The sequence below is a fragment of the Sebastes fasciatus genome, chromosome 16 (genome assembly GCF_043250625.1).
Source record: "Sebastes fasciatus isolate fSebFas1 chromosome 16, fSebFas1.pri, whole genome shotgun sequence".
Classification (NCBI taxonomy): Eukaryota; Metazoa; Chordata; class Actinopteri; order Perciformes; family Sebastidae; genus Sebastes; species Sebastes fasciatus.
This window is the reverse complement of record NC_133810.1, coordinates 1,658,983-1,677,652: the sequence shown is the minus strand read 5'-3', so window position 1 is coordinate 1,677,652 and position 18,670 is coordinate 1,658,983. Positions and strand designations below refer to the sequence as shown.

Here is an 18,670-nt window from a genome sequence, read left to right as displayed (position 1 = left end):
CAGCCCCCACTGTTTCCAGCACAAGAAGAGGAGTTGGCTGTGCCATCTGTGCAACACCACCTTCAACGCTGTCGCAAGGTTTGGAAGGAGACTATGGCTGCTTTGGTTCGGACAGCCGAGAGGAACAAAAGGATCGCGGATCGTCACAGGACCCCGGCTCCCGTCTACATCCCAGGTCAGAGAGTGTGGTTATCTTCCAGAGATATACCTTTAAAGACTGACTCCAGAAAACTGTCCCCCCGTTTCATTGGACCTTTTCAAATTGAGAGGATTATTAATCCCACCACTGTCAGGCTCATCCTGCCAAAGTCTCTGAGGATACATCCCTCGTTTCATGTTTCTAAACTAAAACCGGTCCTCACCAGTCCCCTGGTCCCTCCAACCAATCCCCCTCCTCCCGCCCGGATCATTGACAACCAGCCAGCGTATACGGTCAGACGATTACGGGATGTTAGACGGCGAGGCCGCGGCTTTCAGTATCTGGTGGACTGGGAGGGATACGGCCCAGAGGAGCGCTCCTGGGTTCCTCGTTCCCGCATCCTTGATGCTGGGATGGTTAGGGAGTTTCACCAGGCTAATCCTGGGAAACCGTGTAGATCGCCTAGAGGCTCTCATTAAGGGGGGGGTACTGTCATGATAGCACTGCCTGTAGGCTAGTGTTTCCTTTTGTTTCCTCTGTTTCCCTGCCCTTTTGTATCTTGTGTGTTTTCCCTGGTTTGTCTAGTTTGTCAGTGTGTCGGGAGGTGTGGTCTTCCTCCTCCCCCTCCTCCTGGGCAGGCACGGCAGGAGCAGCTGCAACCAATAATCCCAATCACCAGCAGTATATCTACCCCGGTCTTCCTGCAACTCATCGCCAGATCGTACCGTCACCCACAGTGGTAAAGTAATCATAATCAGGCTCGCTAAGATTGTTGGCTCTCGTCTTTGCTGTTGCTCTCGTTTTTGGATCTCTTGGACTTATCTCGTGTTTTTGTTTGCTCTGTGCTCAGGTCTGTTACCTGCCAGCTGTGGCTGCTACCTACCTGCCTGCTCACTCCTGCACCCTGCTCCTGGATCAAACGGGAACCGTTGCTGGTTAAAATAAAGATTATTTTTGTTCACTCTCAAGACGTCTCGTTGTGTGCTGCATTTTGAGTCCACGTTTTGTTACCCAGAACATAACAGAACGATCTGGCCTTACAAGATGGACTCAGCAAACACAACTTCGATGCAGAGTGCTGTTTCCAGCCATGATGATTTGTTGTCACACCATCACCAGTTGCTTCAGGGTTTATTGGAGACCCAACAAACCTTGGGTAACCAGATGTCTCAGATGGGAAAATGTTTGGAGACAATTTCAGGCCAATTAGCCCCATCCCCCGCTCTGCCTCCTCTTCCTCCGCCTCAGCCACTCAGAGAATCACCTGTTCCCCCACCTGAACCATATGCCGGTGATTTGGGGAGATGCAAAGGATTCCAGCTCCAATGTTCTCTGGTTTTTTCCCGACAACCAGTCACCTTCACCACAGACCCAGCCAAGGTAGCGTATGTTACGGGACTGTTAAGAGGGAGAGCACTGGACTGGGCTGAAGCAATGTTGGGAGGAGGAGGGATAAATTCTGTGTCCTATGATTGTTTCATGAGTGAGATGAAGAAGGTTTTTGATCACCCTGTATGTATTGGAGACGCTGCTAAACGTTTGATTAACATACGACAGAGTCAAAGAAGTGTGGCGGAGTATTCTGTGGACTTCCGGATTCTGGCTGCGGAGGCTGGATGGAATGACGAGGCATTAAAAGGAGTTTTTCTACACGGTCTGTGTGAACAGTTAAAGGATGAACTTGCTGTCCGTGATGATACTAACTCCCTTGATGCTCTTATTGATCTGTCTATAAGACTGGACAACCGTATGCGGGAGAGACGCCGGGAGAAGAACTACAAGTCCCACACTCCCATGAACTCCTTTGCCGCTACTCCTACTCTCGCGAGAGTTGCCCCCGGCTCGTCAGAGACTCACGGCTCCGGTCCCAGCTCCTCTGCTCACTCTGATGAACCCATGCAGGTGGGCCGGGCTAATCTCACTCCCGCTGAACGTCAGAGACGAATCCGAGCGGGTGAGTGTATCTACTGTGGTCAAGTCGGACATTTCCTTGCTGCATGTCCTCTCCGCCCAAAAGAGCGGGCTCACCAGTAGCTGTGGGGACACTGGTGAGTAAGTCTGATGTCCCCACCAACACTAGACCTTGTACTCAAATACATGCTAAACTGTGTATGAGTAACATGTCCTTGCCCTTGTTAGCGTTGATTGATTCCGGTGCAGAGCAGAGTTTTCTAGATGCTGAGTTAGTCTCTCAGGCTGGCATCAGCATTGAACCTCTTGAGTCTCCTGTCAGAGTCTGTGCTTTAGACGGCAGGTCCTTAGCATTAGTAACTCACCGCACTGAGCCGCTTTCTCTTATTTTGTCTGGAAACCACCGTGAGCTAATACGATTTTTTGTTTTTTCTGCTCCTAAAACTCCTCTTGTTCTCGGACACCCGTGGTTAAAGCTACACAACCCCCAGATCGACTGGTCGACCAGTAGGATTATGGGATGGAGTAGTTTTTGTCATTCCTCGTGCCTGCAGTCTGCACTACCACCTGTAGATATCAGTGTTGCCCCTCCGCCCTGTGTTCCTCCTGACTTGTCTGCTGTGCCCCCTGAATATCATGAGGTCGGTGAGGTGTTCAGTAAGGAGAGAGCATTATCCTTACCACCTCATCGTCCGTATGATTGTGCTATTGAGCTGCTACCTGGTACCACTCTGCCTTCGAGTCGCCTGTACAACTTGTCACGTCCTGAGAGAGGTGCTATGGAGACCTACATAAATGACTCTCTAGCTGCAGGTCTCATCAGACCTTCCTCTTCGCCTCTAGGGGCAGGATTCTTTTTTGTGAGCAAGAAAGACAAGACTCTCCGCCCGTGTATTGATTTTCGAGGATTAAACAATATCACGGTGAAGAACAAATACCCTCTGCCATTAATCAGCTCTGCTTTTGTACCTCTACAGGGAGCCACTGTCTTCAGCAAGCTGGATTTACGGAACGCGTACCACTTGGTACGGATTCGAGAGGGAGATGAATGGAAGACTGCATTCAACACACCACTGGGTCACTTTGAGTATTTAGTGATGCCTTTTGGACTGACTAATGCTCCTGCAGTGTTTCAAGCACTGGTTAATGATGTTTTGAGAGATTTTTTGGACCGGTTTGTGTTTGTCTACCTGGATGACATTTAGATTTTTTCCTCTGATCTCGCAGAACACCAGCTTCATGTACGCCAAGTGCTCCAGAGACTACTGGAGAACAAACTGTTTGTGAAAGCGGAGAAGTGCGAGTTTCACGTCAGCTCTGTTGGATTCCTCGGTTACATCATTGAGAGTGGGCAGGTGAGGCCGGATCCGGACAAGATCAAGGCGGTGGCAGAGTGGCCTGAACCTTCCTCCAGGAAGCTCTTGCAGCGCTTTCTTGGATTCGCCAACTTCTACCGTCGATTCATCCGAGATTACAGCAGAATTGCTGCTCCACTGACCAAGCTCACATCTCTTGCTGTTCCTTTTCGCTGGACTCCTGAGGCGGATCAGGCGTTTGCCTTATTAAAGGACCGCTTTACGTCCGCACCCATCCTGGTGCAACCTGAATCTTCTCTTCAGTATGTCGTGGAGGTTGATGCCTCGGACATTGGTGTGGGAGCTGTCCTCTCCCAACGCTCCAAGACCGATAAGAAGCTACATCCCTGTGCGTTCTTCTCTCGACGCCTGTCTCCAGCTGAAAGCAACTACGACGTGGGAAATCGTGAGTTGTTGGCAGTGAAGTTGGCTCTGGAGGAATGGAGACACTGGTTGGAGGGTTCGGAGATTCCGTTTATTGTATGGACTGATCACAAGAATCTTGCCTACATCCAGTCAGCCAAACGACTGAATTCCCGCCAGGCTCGGTGGCCGTTATTTTTTGGTCGATTCGACTTCACCCTTACTTACCGTCCTGGTTCCAAGAACATCAAGCCTGACGCGTTATCCCGGCAGTTTTCATCAGAGGAGTCACCTAGTGTTTCAGACACCATTCTGCCGGCAGTCTTGGTGGTGGGGACGTTAACCTGGGAGGTTGAGTCAGCGGTTCGGGAGGCTCAACGTGAAGAACCGGATCCAGGTACTGGCCCCGCTAATCGAATGTTTGTTCCTGTGTCAGTTCGCTCCCAGGTCCTGCAGTGGGGACACGTTTCCCGGTTCGCTTGCCATCCTGGGATGAGTAGGACTTTGTCACTCCTCAGACGACACTTCTGGTGGGCCACAATGGAGAGGGACGTCAAGGAATACGTCCTCGCCTGCACAGACTGTGCCCGGGGAAAGACATCTCATCGGCCGCCTGTGGGGTTGCTCCGCCCATTACCCATACCTGGTCGCCCGTGGTCCCACATCGCCTTGGACTTTGTCACCGGTCTCCCACCTTCTAATGGGAAAACAGTGATACTCACCATTGTTGATCGGTTCTCCAAGGCTGTTCATTTCATTGGTCTTCCTAAACTTCCTTCAGCACATGAGACAGCTGAACTCCTGACTAATCATGTTTTTCGTCTGCATGGTATCCCTGTGGACATCGTCTCGGACCGTGGTCCTCAGTTCATCTCCCAGGTTTGGAAGTCTTTTTGTCAAGCCCTTGGAGCCACTGTCAGCCTGTCTTCGGGTTTCCATCCTCAGACGAATGGACAGTCTGAGAGGGCTAATCAGGATTTGGAATCCGCCATACGTTGTGTTGCTGCTACTAATCCCTCTTCTTGGAGTACACAGTTAGTTTGGATTGAATATGCACATAATTCTCTCTCTTCTGCTGCCACTGGGGTATCTCCGTTTGAGGCCTCATTAGGTTACCAGCCCCCACTGTTTCCAGCACAAGAAGAGGAGTTGGCTGTGCCATCTGTGCAACACCACCTTCAACGCTGTCGCAAGGTTTGGAAGGAGACTATGGCTGCTTTGGTTCGGACAGCCGAGAGGAACAAAAGGATCGCGGATCGTCACAGGACCCCGGCTCCCGTCTACATCCCAGGTCAGAGAGTGTGGTTATCTTCCAGAGATATACCTTTAAAGACTGACTCCAGAAAACTGTCCCCCCGTTTCATTGGACCTTTTCAAATTGAGAGGATTATTAATCCCACCACTGTCAGGCTCATCCTGCCAAAGTCTCTGAGGATACATCCCTCGTTTCATGTTTCTAAACTAAAACCGGTCCTCACCAGTCCCCTGGTCCCTCCAACCAATCCCCCTCCTCCCGCCCGGATCATTGACAACCAGCCAGCGTATACGGTCAGACGATTACGGGATGTTAGACGGCGAGGCCGCGGCTTTCAGTATCTGGTGGACTGGGAGGGATACGGCCCAGAGGAGCGCTCCTGGGTTCCTCGTTCCCGCATCCTTGATGCTGGGATGGTTAGGGAGTTTCACCAGGCTAATCCTGGGAAACCGTGTAGATCGCCTAGAGGCTCTCATTAAGGGGGGGGTACTGTCATGATAGCACTGCCTGTAGGCTAGTGTTTCCTTTTGTTTCCTCTGTTTCCCTGCCCTTTTGTATCTTGTGTGTTTTCCCTGGTTTGTCTAGTTTGTCAGTGTGTCGGGAGGTGTGGTCTTCCTCCTCCCCCTCCTCCTGGGCAGGCACGGCAGGAGCAGCTGCAACCAATAATCCCAATCACCAGCAGTATATCTACCCCGGTCTTCCTGCAACTCATCGCCAGATCGTACCGTCACCCACAGTGGTAAAGTAATCATAATCAGGCTCGCTAAGATTGTTGGCTCTCGTCTTTGCTGTTGCTCTCGTTTTTGGATCTCTTGGACTTATCTCGTGTTTTTGTTTGCTCTGTGCTCAGGTCTGTTACCTGCCAGCTGTGGCTGCTACCTACCTGCCTGCTCACTCCTGCACCCTGCTCCTGGATCAAACGGGAACCGTTGCTGGTTAAAATAAAGATTATTTTTGTTCACTCTCAAGACGTCTCGTTGTGTGCTGCATTTTGAGTCCACGTTTTGTTACCCAGAACATAACATAACCATATTTTTTAACCCTGTGCCATTTATCCTACACAGATTTTGATCACATATACTCTGAATTGGCCTGAAACAAAGATATACAAACAGAGGGTTTGAAATTGTAGTAAATTGTAGCCATTTTTATTTCAATAAAATGACAAATCCTTAAAGTCTGATTCTTTTCCTTTTGTCCTCATCTCTCGTTAGACAATAGCAAGGTACATGGCTAACTCCTAGCAAAATATCTGTCCTATAATAAACAGAGGTGCCTAAAGCAATAAAAAAAATGTTTAAGAAGTTTATGTAAGTTAAAATAAAGCTACATAAATGATGAAAACTTCATCAATATTTACTTATATTGTGCTCCAGGGATTTTCTTTTTTATTGACACAAAAATGACTACAAAATGTGCAATAATCACAAATAAATAACAGCAATAACCCATAAAAACAAATTTGATCATATGTAGGCCTATAAACAAATGAATACATAAATAGACAGTAGCTTATATCAACACATAAAATTAAAAAAAAAATGGTTTTGTTGAGACTGTCTATCAATCTTCTGCACTGCATTTCAGTACCTGACAGCACCCTTCATACACACACACCCTTTACACAGAACAAAGTATATCTCATAATAATTAAAGATGGAGTCTGTAATTCTGGAGAAAGATTGTTGATAGTTAAACTCAACACCCAAAAAAATACACCCCTCCCGTCAGTACTCTTTCAGAACATTAGCATGTGCCAGATTTCCACTGCCTTTCTATTTATATATCCATACATCCTTTTCCCTGTCCTGGCTGGAATAGTGTTGTGTTGTAGGGCTGTACCGAATAGTTTGAAAGTTCATTCATAACGTTGACATTACAATTCTAAATCAACATTGAATGCCGCACAGCTTTTTTTTTTTGCATGTATCTTAATTCTGTTTGCAGATAAAGATTAGGCTACACTAATCAGTGTTTCCCTTATATTCATTCTGCAGCGGCGCACTGCGTTCATTGATATCCACTGCTCTTGTGTTTCAGTATTTGGGGTTTACAGGCATGGGTTAAGGTATGTGATAAACAACATGTTGAAATAGTATAAATTTACTTTCAGGTGTTAATATTGTTTTTACCCCAGATATTAATAGCTCCATTAATGAATACATACAATGACCATGTATTGTAATACATATGATTACATGTGTTGTGGGAGTGAAGTTAAAGGTCAATCAATGAAAAACAATGTTTAAATTAAATTAGAATTTTAAAGGAACATTCAAAAAATGTGATACATTTGGATATTGGTTCAGGTTGTAGGAGCTTCACACACAGCGGCGTACAAAGGTGATGAATCAGAAAATATGTTTTCAGAAATAAGGTATTTCGGTGCATTATCAAGGTCTATTTTATGCAAAATAGAATCATATTCATTGTAATCTTTAATCGTAATGACTTATTTATCAGTTACAATATTTAGTTCCTCCATCAACCGCTTCAAAGTATTTTTAAAAGAAATATGTTCAATTAACTCCTCTACTGTTTTTCAAATTATCAAAGTCCCTTGTCTGTGGTGTATGATCAGTGGTTGTCACAATCGAAACATTTCCTTTAAAGATATATGCTTTCAAGGCCATGATTACTGATATTTAAATTAAAGAAGTACGAACAACAAAATCCTAAATGATTCTACATTTATCCTAATTCTTCCAAATTGGAAAGATGCTGTTAGATAGATAGATAGATAGACTTTATTGTCATTGTCATTGAAAACAACGAAAAACAGTTTTGCAGCTCTTTGCAGTGAAAAACAAACATTAAAACATTCAGTCACAAAGTAGAACAATAAATAAGTAAATGCAAGTTGATTTCCTGAACTTGCTGATGACATTTATTTTCTATATGTCTGTGTGTTCTATAACAATAATTACAATATAGTAAAAAAAAGTGTGGCTTAGTTTTGCAACAGTATTTTATATTTTCTCTGATAATAATTCTACGTTCCTCCTAATTCTTCCAAATTGGAAAGATGCTGTTGTCATGTTCACAATGGTAAATACGATGACATGGACTAGGGCAGGACTTTTCAAAGTCCAGACCAAGGTCTGCATCCGGACCGAACGGAATGTCAATTCGGACCCAGACGATAATTCGTAATTAGGAATGGGTACCAAAAACCCGGAAATAAACGGGCAGCGGTGCTAAATTATTAAAGACTGTAGTATTGATAAGCTCCAACGTTATCGGTTCCCTTATCATTACTTTTTTACATTTTGTTGTAATTTATTATCACGCTGCAGCATCTCCACACAAACACACAGCGAAGTCAGCAAACACCAGATCAGAGAGGCTGCGGTGGGGACAGTATAGTGAACCAGGTGAAGTAAAGATAACTACGATAACTATGCTTGTTACTGTAAGTGCAAAAAAACTTTGCGAGTATTTATTAATACACCCGTTCAACAAGCATAAAGATGTAAACATGTAAAAGCGATATTTCAATCTGCTCTGTCCAAAGTCTGGAGGCTACGATACTTTGATACCCATCTCTACTCGTGATATGAATTCAATACCAGGGTCTGACATTAGCACCCGCCAAGTGCGGGTAAATTGTTGGCAGTGGCGGGTGAAATCATCAGGATATCCGCCACTTTGGCAGACAGGGAAAATAATAGTGATGGGAATAGAGAACCGTAGTTGTCTGATTCCTTGGCATTTCATGCCTCCGTGACTATCATTTCCTATTATTGATGCTTAAAGACAATTACGCATGCACAATGAAGCATACGCATGCTGTATCATGTTTCAGTTTGTTTAGGATCGGAAAAACGGCGGAGAGGAAAAAAAAGCGCTCAAAACAATGACGCTGCTGAACATGAGGGGATGCACCTTATTTTTCCCTGATAATGCGACACTGTAAACCACAAATTCGTGTAGAAATCAGCAGGATGAGTGTTCGTAAGGTTAGCTGTTAGAAGCCAGTGGGCAGCACAGTGCTGCTGGATAAATAGCAGAGCTACTAACGTTAACGGAGTTTCCATTGAGTTACATTATAAGGCGTTCAAGCTCTTCTCAGTAAAAACTATTGGGTGAAGATAAATTACAACGTTGTCATGATGTGTTTAAATGTAATCTTGTGAAAGTAAGTTTTTGGCAAGAAACTTGAATAAATCCATTTGTTTGAAGGAGATGTTTTCACATCAATATAAAATATATATTGGAGACAGAATTATGACCTGTTTAACTTCCTAACAACTGACTAAGATTTTTTATAATCAAAGCAAATATTTAAATAATCATAATAATTTGAATAGTATGTTTTTATGCAAATAATCTCTGTAGATGACAATAACAAATTGCAGTACAGTACTGTGTGCAGTAGCCACCCTCCCCCAAAAAATAGGGATCCCCAGAAGCCACGGTGTAATTCGAAAACTGTAATTTTCCATGCATATAATGTTTTAATGTTTAAAGTTTTTTATGTGAAATATATCGGACACTGAATGACATCAGATCTAAAATGTTATAAGAAACATACACAAATACAGAAATAACTTTGAAAGGATTACATCACCCATGACTGATATTTACAGATCTAATTAACATGTTAATGTATGATGGTATCACGTGAAGTGGGTGTGGGGAATGAGTTCTTCAAATGCAGGTGAGGACAATCAAACCCTGCAGACCAGTTCTGCTCACATGGAATCAGGCATGGCCTGAAAATGTATGTGGTTAACTTTCTGTTTTGCATGTGAACTAAATAGACATCTCTGCAAAATCAATGGATTTTTTTTACTTTTCTAAGATTACAAACTGTGCAAGAATAATTGTGTTATAATAACCATCTCGATTTTAACGGGCTCCTATAAATGTGTCTCTATTATGTCGTATGCAACTTCATCTCAGACCAACATCACAGTTGGACAACAGAAATGGGGAATACTGGAAATGGTATTGTTTTCTACTCAAATTACAGTACCATGCTGTGTGTTTCTCTTCATTAATGGGGTCATGTTATTCACCTTGAGGAGTAAATTGGTGTTTCGTGAGACCTCCCGTTACATTCTTCTGTTTAACCTCCTTTTTGCAGACACTGTACAGATGGCACTGAGCCTGTTACTGTACCTACTGGCCACATGTAAAATAACATTAACATATCCTGTATGTGGTGTTCTTGCCATGCTTGCTGATCTCATAAATGTAATCTCCCCTCTCATACTAGTGCTGATGTCTCTGGAGAGATGTGTGGCTGTGTGCTACCCACTGAGGCACGCTACCATCATCACCATCAGAAACACAGCAGTGGCTATCATTGTGGTTTGGTCCTTCAGTTCACTACATATCCTCACACTAGTTATTTTACTGTTAGATTTTCCATTTGAGGACATGGAGAGCCTGCAGATGGAAAAGTTTTGTGCCTCAGACAACATGCTGCTTGGCCGAATGTCTGATGACTATAACAAAGCGTTCGCTTATTTTCTGTTTGTATCAGCTGGTGTGGCAGTCACTTCCTCCTATATTGGTGTGATCTTAGCAGCCAGGTCAGCCTCCACAGACAAAGCTTCAGCTCATAAGGCTCGTAACACTCTGCTGCTGCATCTGGTGCAGCTGGGCCTCAGTCTCTCTTCAACCATTTACAACCCCGTGGTTTTCGCCATCTCAAAAGTCACTGACAGATTAGCAATCGTGCGTATCCGGACAATTCTTTATGTGTGTATTATCCTTTTTCCCAGATGTCTGAGCGCTCTCATCTATGGCATCAGAGATCAGACCATCAGATCCAACCTGAAGCACCATCTATGTTGTAGACTGAAACTCTCGCTCATCCCAGCCAAGGCTGAGGTCTCACCCTAGGCTACAGTGAATTATTCAACCATTATTCTCATTTAAGAGATGAATAGTGATTGGAAACAAAGCTCAATTTCTTGAAATGTTATACATAGAATATGACAAAAAGCATTACATTTCATAAAAATGCAAGTTAATTTCCTACTCTTGCTAATGACATTTATTTCTCTATATGTCTGTGTGTTCTATATCAATAATTACAATATATGAAAATAATTGTGGCTTAGTTTTGTAAGTTTTTTATATTTTTTCTGAATTATTTATACTCCGCACATACTACATTTGAGATTAATATGTTTTATATTGTCATCAACTGTAATACAACAAATGGGTTTAAATATGTGTAGAGATACATATACATGAACACTTTTAACTTCAGACTCTGTGTAACCTGTTGCAAAATTTGCAAGAAATTAGAGTTAAGGTATGTGATAAACAAAATGTTCAAATAATATAAATTTACTTTCTATAAAAAGTTACTTTTAGGTGTTAATATTGTTTTTACACCAGATATTAATAGCTCCATTAATTAATACATAAAAATACCATGTAATGTAATAGATATGATAACATGTGTTGTGGGAGTGAAGTTAAAGGTCAATCAACGTAAAACAATGTCTAAATAAATTAGAATTTTAAAGGAACATTCAAAAAATGTGATACATTTGGATATTGGTTCAGGTTGTAGAAGCTTGACACACAGCAGTGCACAAAGGTGATGAATCAGAGAATATTTTTTCAAGGTATAAGGTATTTAAATGTTTGTGGATTAAACATCCTGGTCTGTTTATTATTGTACAAAAGTGAATAATGCCAACCGCTGCTGTGTCAAGAACTCCAATATCCTTTACTATCTATTGATATAGGGATTTTTGGTTATAGTTATTAATTTAATTATTAATCAAAGTTCTAAATTGATAGTTAAGTATATTTAATGAGACTTATCTATGAGACTGCATTCATGTGCTATAATTTTCTCTCTTTCAAAGAGTGGTGCCCTGAGGATGATTTAATATAAATTAAATCATATTATTCAATATAATTAAAGATTTTTTTGATAATTATTATTTACATTTGATAGCCATTTTAATGTATTTTGAGCTTATGTACAATATAATTTGGTGACCTGTTATTATTAATATATATTGATAATTTAGTAATATAAATGTTATTAATATTGAAAATTATCTTTAATATTTTCCAATAACTAGACCAGGTACTATCTGCGTCCCCAACACCATGAATAAAAATCAGATGCAGACCTTTGTGTAATAAGTTTGAGGACCCCTAGACTAGGGTATTGAGAAATAACTTTGAAAGGATTACATCACCCATTACTGATGTTTACAGATCTAATTAATATGTTTATGTGTGATGGTATCACGTGAAGTGGGTGTGAGGAATGAGTTCTTAAAATGCATGTGAGGACAAGCAAACCCTGCAGACCAGTTCTGCTCACATGGAATCAAGCATGGCCTGAAAATGTATGTGGTTAACTTTCAATTTTGCATATGAACTAAATAGACATCTCTGCAAAAACAATGGATTTTTTTGCTTTTCTAAGAGTACAAACTGTACAAGAATAATTGTGTTTCTGTGTTGTAATAACATCAAAATGTCAATGGGGTTTGAAGGTCTTAAATGCTATTTCAGATTATTCAAATTTATTATCTATCTGGATAAAAAGATGTTCCATCTCGATTTCAGGGGGCTCCTATAAATGTGTCTCTATTATGTCGTATGCAACTTCATCTCAGACCAACATCACAGTTGGACAACAGAAATGGGGAATACTGGAAATGGTATTGTTTTCTACTCAAATTACAGTACCATGCTGTGTGTTCCTCTTCATTAATGGGGTCATGTTATTCACCTTGAGGAGTAAATTGGTGTTTCGTGAGACCTCCCGTTACATTCTTCTGTTTAACCTCCTTTTTGCAGACACTGTACAGATGGCACTGAGCCTGTTACTGTACCTACTGGCCACATGTAAAATAACATTAACATATCCTGTATGTGGTGTTCTTGCCATGCTTGCTGATCTCATAAATGTAATCTCCCCTCTCATACTAGTGCTGATGTCTCTGGAGAGATATGTGGCTGTGTGCTACCCACTGAGGCACGCTACCATCATCACCATCAGAAACACAGCAGTGGCTATCATTGTGGTTTGGTCCTTCAGTTCACTACATGTCCTCACACTAGTTATTTTACTGTTAGATTTTCCATTTGAGGACATGGAGAGCCTGCAGATGGAAAAGTTTTGTGCTCCAGACAACATGCTGCTTGGCCGAATGTCTGATGACTATAACAAAGCGTTCGCTTATTTTCTGTTTGTATCAGCTGGTGTGGCAGTCACTTCCTCCTATATTGGTGTGATCTTAGCAGCCAGGTCAGCCTCCACAGACAAAGCTTCAGCTCATAAGGCTCGTAACACTCTGTTGCTACATCTGGTGCAGCTGGGCCTCAGTCTCTCTTCAACCATTTACAACCCTGTGGTTATCGCCATCTCAAAAGTCACTGACAGATTAGCAATCGTGCGTATCCGGACAATTCTTTATGTGTGTATTATCCTTTTTCCCAGATGTCTGAGCGCTCTCATCTATGGCATCAGAGATCAGACCATCAGATCCAACCTGAAGTACCATCTATGTTGTAAACTGAAACTGTTGATCATCTCAGCCAAGGTTGAGGTCTCACCCTAGGCTATAGTGAATTATTCAACCATTATTCTAATTTAAGAGATGAATATTGATTGGAAACAAAGCTCAATTTCTTAAAATGTTATACATAGAATATGATAAAAAGCATTACATTTCATAAAAATGCAAGTTAATTTCCTACTCTTGCTGATGACATTTATTTCTCTATATGTCTGTGTGTTCTATATCAATAATTACAATATAGTAAAATAAGTGTGGCTTAGTTTTTCAACAGTATTTTATATTTTTTCTGAATTATTGATACTCTGCACATACTACATTTGAGTTAAATATGTTTTCCATTGTCATCAACTGTAATATAACAAATGAGTTTAATATGTGTAGAGATACATATACATTAAACACTTTTAACTTTAGACTCTGTGTAACACTGTTGTACAATTTGTAAGAATTTACAGTTCAGGTATGTGATAAACAAGATGTTAAAATATTATAAATTTACTTTCTATAAAAAGTTACTTTCAGGTGTTAATATTGTTTTTACCCCAGATATTAATACTTCCATTAATGAATACATACACTTACCATGTATTGTTATACATATGATTACATGTGTTGTAGAAGTGAAGTTAAAGGTCAATCAATGAAAAAAGATGTCAAAATCAATTTACAATTTTAAAGGAACATTCAAAAAATGTGATACATTTGGATATTGGTTCAGGTTGTATGAGCTTCACACACAGCAGTGCACAAAGGTGATGAATCAGAGAATATATTTTCAGGAATAAGGTATTTAGGTGCATTAACTGCCTCAATTTTATGCAAAATAAAATCATATGCATTGTAATCTTTAATTGTAATGACGTATGTATTAGTTACAATATTTAGTTCCCCCATCAACTGCTTCAAAATATTTTTAAAAGAAATATATTTTATTAACTACCGTTCTTCAAATTATCAAAATCCCTTGTCTGTTGTGTATGATCAGTGGTTGTCACAATCTGAACATTTCCTTTAAAGATATATGCTTTCAAGGCCATGATTACTGATATTTAAATTAAAGAAGTACGAACAACAAAATCCTAAATAATTCTACCTTTCTCCTTATTCTTCCAAATTGAAAAGATGCTGTTGTCATATTCACAAAGGTAAATACGATGACATGGACTAGGGCAGGACTTTTCAAAGTCCAGACCAAGGTCCGCATCTGGACCTAAAGGAATCTCAATCCGGACCCAGACCTTACCTAGTATTTAGGAATGGGTACCAAATAGGGAAGCTAGTTTTTAATTTTTTTTATAACCGATAACCGATCCTCAATAACCGATTATTAACTGTTAACCGACAACATTAGTGCGTCACATGCAGCGGTGCGCTAGCTGCAGTGTATGTGCAAAACAGACAACCAAGTGCCCAGTTCACCCGGGAGAATTCCTGTAGCAGCCACGCTGCTGCGTGTATTGTCATGGACACATGGAGCCACTTTACTGGTCTAGGTCCGGATTGACATTTCGTTCGGACGGATGTGGACCTTGGCCTGGACTATGAGAAGTCCTGCCCCTATTTCCCTTTGGGAACATGACAACAGATGTTCACAAAGAGAAATACGATGACATGGACTAGGACAGGACTTCTCAAAGTCCAGACCAAGGTTCGCATCTGAACCGAACGGAATGTCAATCCGGACCCAGACCATACCTCGTAATTAGGAATGGGTACCAAAACCCGGTATTAAACGGGCAGCGGTGCTAAATTATTAAAGACTGTAGTATTGATAAGCTCCAACGTTATCGGTTCCCTTATCATTACTTTTTTACATTTTGTTGTAATTTATTATCACGCTGCAGCATCTCCTCTGCTCTGTGTCAGAGCTGAGTTCCTACAACTACACACAAACACACAGCGAAGTCAGCAAACAGCAGATCAGAGAAGCTGCGGTGGGGACAGTAAAGTGAATCCGGTGAAGTGAAGATAATTACGATAATTATGCTTGTTACTGTAAGTGCGATAAAAACTTTGCGAGTAAAAACCTGATAATTTATCAATACACCTGTTCAACAAGCATAAAGATGTGAACATGTAAAAGTGATATTTCAATCTGCTCTGTCCAAAGTCTGGAGGCTACGATACCTCGATACCCATCTCTACGTTTGTTATGAATGCAATACTTTATGATGGTATTTCGTTATTGCCAGTCGTTTTACACCTCTGACCTTGAATAAAACTCAGATGCAGACCTTTGAGTAATAAGTTTGAGAACCCATTGAGAAATAACTTTGAAAGGATTACATCACCCATTACTGATGTTTACAGATCTAGTTACCATGTTAATATGTGATGGTATCACGTGAAGTGGGTGTGAGGAATGAGTTCTTAAAACGCATATGAGGACAATAAAACTCTGCAGACCAGTTCTGCTCACATGGAATCAGGCATGGCCTGAAAATGTATGTGGTTAACTTTCTGTTTTGCATGTGAACTGAATAGACATCTCTGCAAAAACAATGGATTTTTTTGCTTTTCTAAGATTACAAACTGGGCAAGAATAATTGTGTTTCTGTGTTGTAATAACATCAAAATGTCAATGGGGTTTGAAGGTCTTAAATGCTATTTCAGATTAGTCAAATTTGTTATCTATCTGGATAAAAAGATGTTCCATCTAGATTTCCAAGGGCTCCTATAAATGTGTCTCTATTATGTTGAATGCAACTTCATCTCAGACCAACATTACTGTTGGACAACAGAAACGGGGAATACTGGAAATTGTATTGTTTTCTGCTCCAATTACGGTGCCATGCTGTTTTTTTCTCTTCATTAATTGGACCATGTTATTCACCTTGAGGAGTAAATTGGTGTTTCGTGAGACCTCCCGTTACATTCTTCTGTTTAACCTCCTTTTTGCAGACACTGTACAGATGGCACTGAGTCAGTTAATGTACCTACTGGCTGCTTGTAGAGTAAAACTAACATATCCTGTGTGTGGCGTTCTCGTCATGTTCACCTTTCTCACAACTGCAATCTCCCCTCTCACACTGGTGCTGATGTCTCTGGAGCGATATGTGGCTGTGTGCTACCCACTGAGGCACGCTACCATCATCACCATCAGAAACACAGCAGTGGCTATCACTGTGGTTTGGTCCTTCAGTTCACTAAATATCCTCACACAAGTTATTTTACTGTTAGATTTTCCATTTGAGGACATGGAGAGCCTGCAGATGGAAACATTTTGTACCACAGAAAACATGCTGCTTGGCCGAATGTCTGATGATTATGAGAAAGCATTTGCTTATTTTGTATTTGTATCAGCTGGTGTGGCAGTCACTTCCTCCTATATTGGTGTGATCTTAGCAGCCAGGTCAGCCTCCACAGACAAAGCTTCAGCTCATAAGGCTCGTAACACTCTGCTGCTGCATCTGGTGCAGCTGGGTCTCAGTCTCTCTTCAACCATTTACATCCCCGTGGTTATCGCCATCTCAAAAGTCACTGACAGATTATCAATCTTTCGCATCCAGAGTTTTCTTTATGTGTGTATTATCCTTTTTCCCAGATGTCTGAGCGCTCTCATCTATGGCATCAGAGATCAGACCATCAGATCCAACCTGAAGTACCATCTATGTTGTAGACAACTGTCGATAATCCCAGCCAAGGCTGAGGTCTCACCCTAGGCTACAGTGAATTATTCAACCATTACTCTCATTTAAGAGATGAATATTGATTGTAAACAAAGCTCTCAATTTCTTGAAATTTCATAAAAATGAAAGTTGATTTCCTGAACTTGCTGATGACATTTATTCTCTATATGTCTGTGTGTTCTATATCAATAATTACAATATAGTAAAAAAAAAGTGTGGCTTAGTTTTGCAACAGTATTTTATATTTTTTCTGAATTATTTATACTCTGCACATACTACATTTGAGTTAAATATGTTTTATATTGTCGTCAACTGTAATATAACAAATGGGTTTAAATATGTGTAGAGATACATATACATGAACACTTTTAACTTCAGACTCTGTGCAACACTGTTGCAAAAACTGTAAGAAATTAGAGTTAAGGTATGTGATAAACAAGATGTTCAAATATTATAAATTTACTTTCTATAAAAAGTTACTTCCAGGTGTGAATATTGTTTTTACCCCAGATATTAATAGCTCCATTAATGAATACATACAATGATCATGTATTGTAATACATATGATTACACGTGTTGTGGGAGTGAAGTTAAAGGTCAATCAATGAAAAACAATGTTTAAATTAAATTAGAATTTTAAAGGAACATTCAAAAAATGTGATACATTTGGATATTGGTTCAGGTTGTAGGAGCTTCACACACAGCAGTGCACAAAGGTGATGAATCAGAGAATATGTTTTCAGAAATAAGGTATTTCGGTGCATTATCAAGGTCTATTTTATGCAAAATAGAATCATATTCATTGTAATCTTTAATCGTAATGACTTATTTATCAGTTACAATATTTAGTTCCTCCATCAACCGCTTCAAAGTATTTTTAAAAGAAATATGTTCTATTAACTCCTCTACTGTTTTTCAAATTATCAAAGTCCCTTGTCTGTGGTGTATGATCAGTGGTTGTCACAATCGAAACATTTCCTTTAAAGATATATGCTTTCAAGGCCATGATTACTGATATTTAAATTAAAGAAGTACGAACAACAAAATCCTAAATGATTCTACATTTATCCTGATTCTTCCAAATTGGAAAGATGCTGTTAGATAGATAGATAGATAGACTTTATTGTCATTGTCATTGAAAACAACGAAAAATAGTTTAGCAGCTCTTTGCAGTGAAAAACAAACATTAAAACATTCAGTCACAAAGTAGAACAATAAATAAGTGGATCATCATAAAGTGCAAATTATGGTTCAGCAGCTAGTGTCCTCAGCCTTTGAGGGGGGGTTTTACACACTTGACAGCCTGTGGGTAAAAGCTGTTTCGTAGTCTGTTTGTGTGTGTTGTGTTTAAATCCAGGTTGTTATGGGAACACCATTGTGTCAGATGTTGGATCTCCTCCCTGTAGGCTGTCTCGTTGTTGTTGGTTATCAGTCCTACTACAGCAGTGTCGACTGCAAATTTGTCCACGGTGTTGGTGGGGTGAATAGTTGAGCAGTCATATGTG

General features: G+C 40.7%; 2 protein-coding genes across 5 annotated transcripts in view; one reads left to right on the top strand and one right to left on the bottom strand.

Annotated features, from left to right (window-relative positions):
* LOC141753168 (rap1 GTPase-activating protein 2-like) overlaps positions 1–18,670 on the bottom strand; it is a 467,886-nt gene that overhangs the window by 214,518 nt on the left and 234,698 nt on the right. The window lies entirely within an intron of this gene.
* LOC141752462 (odorant receptor 131-2-like) lies at positions 16,230–17,198 on the top strand. Its single transcript, XM_074610449.1, has one exon. The coding sequence runs from the start codon at positions 16,230–16,232 to the stop codon at positions 17,196–17,198; it is 969 nt and encodes a 322-aa protein (XP_074466550.1).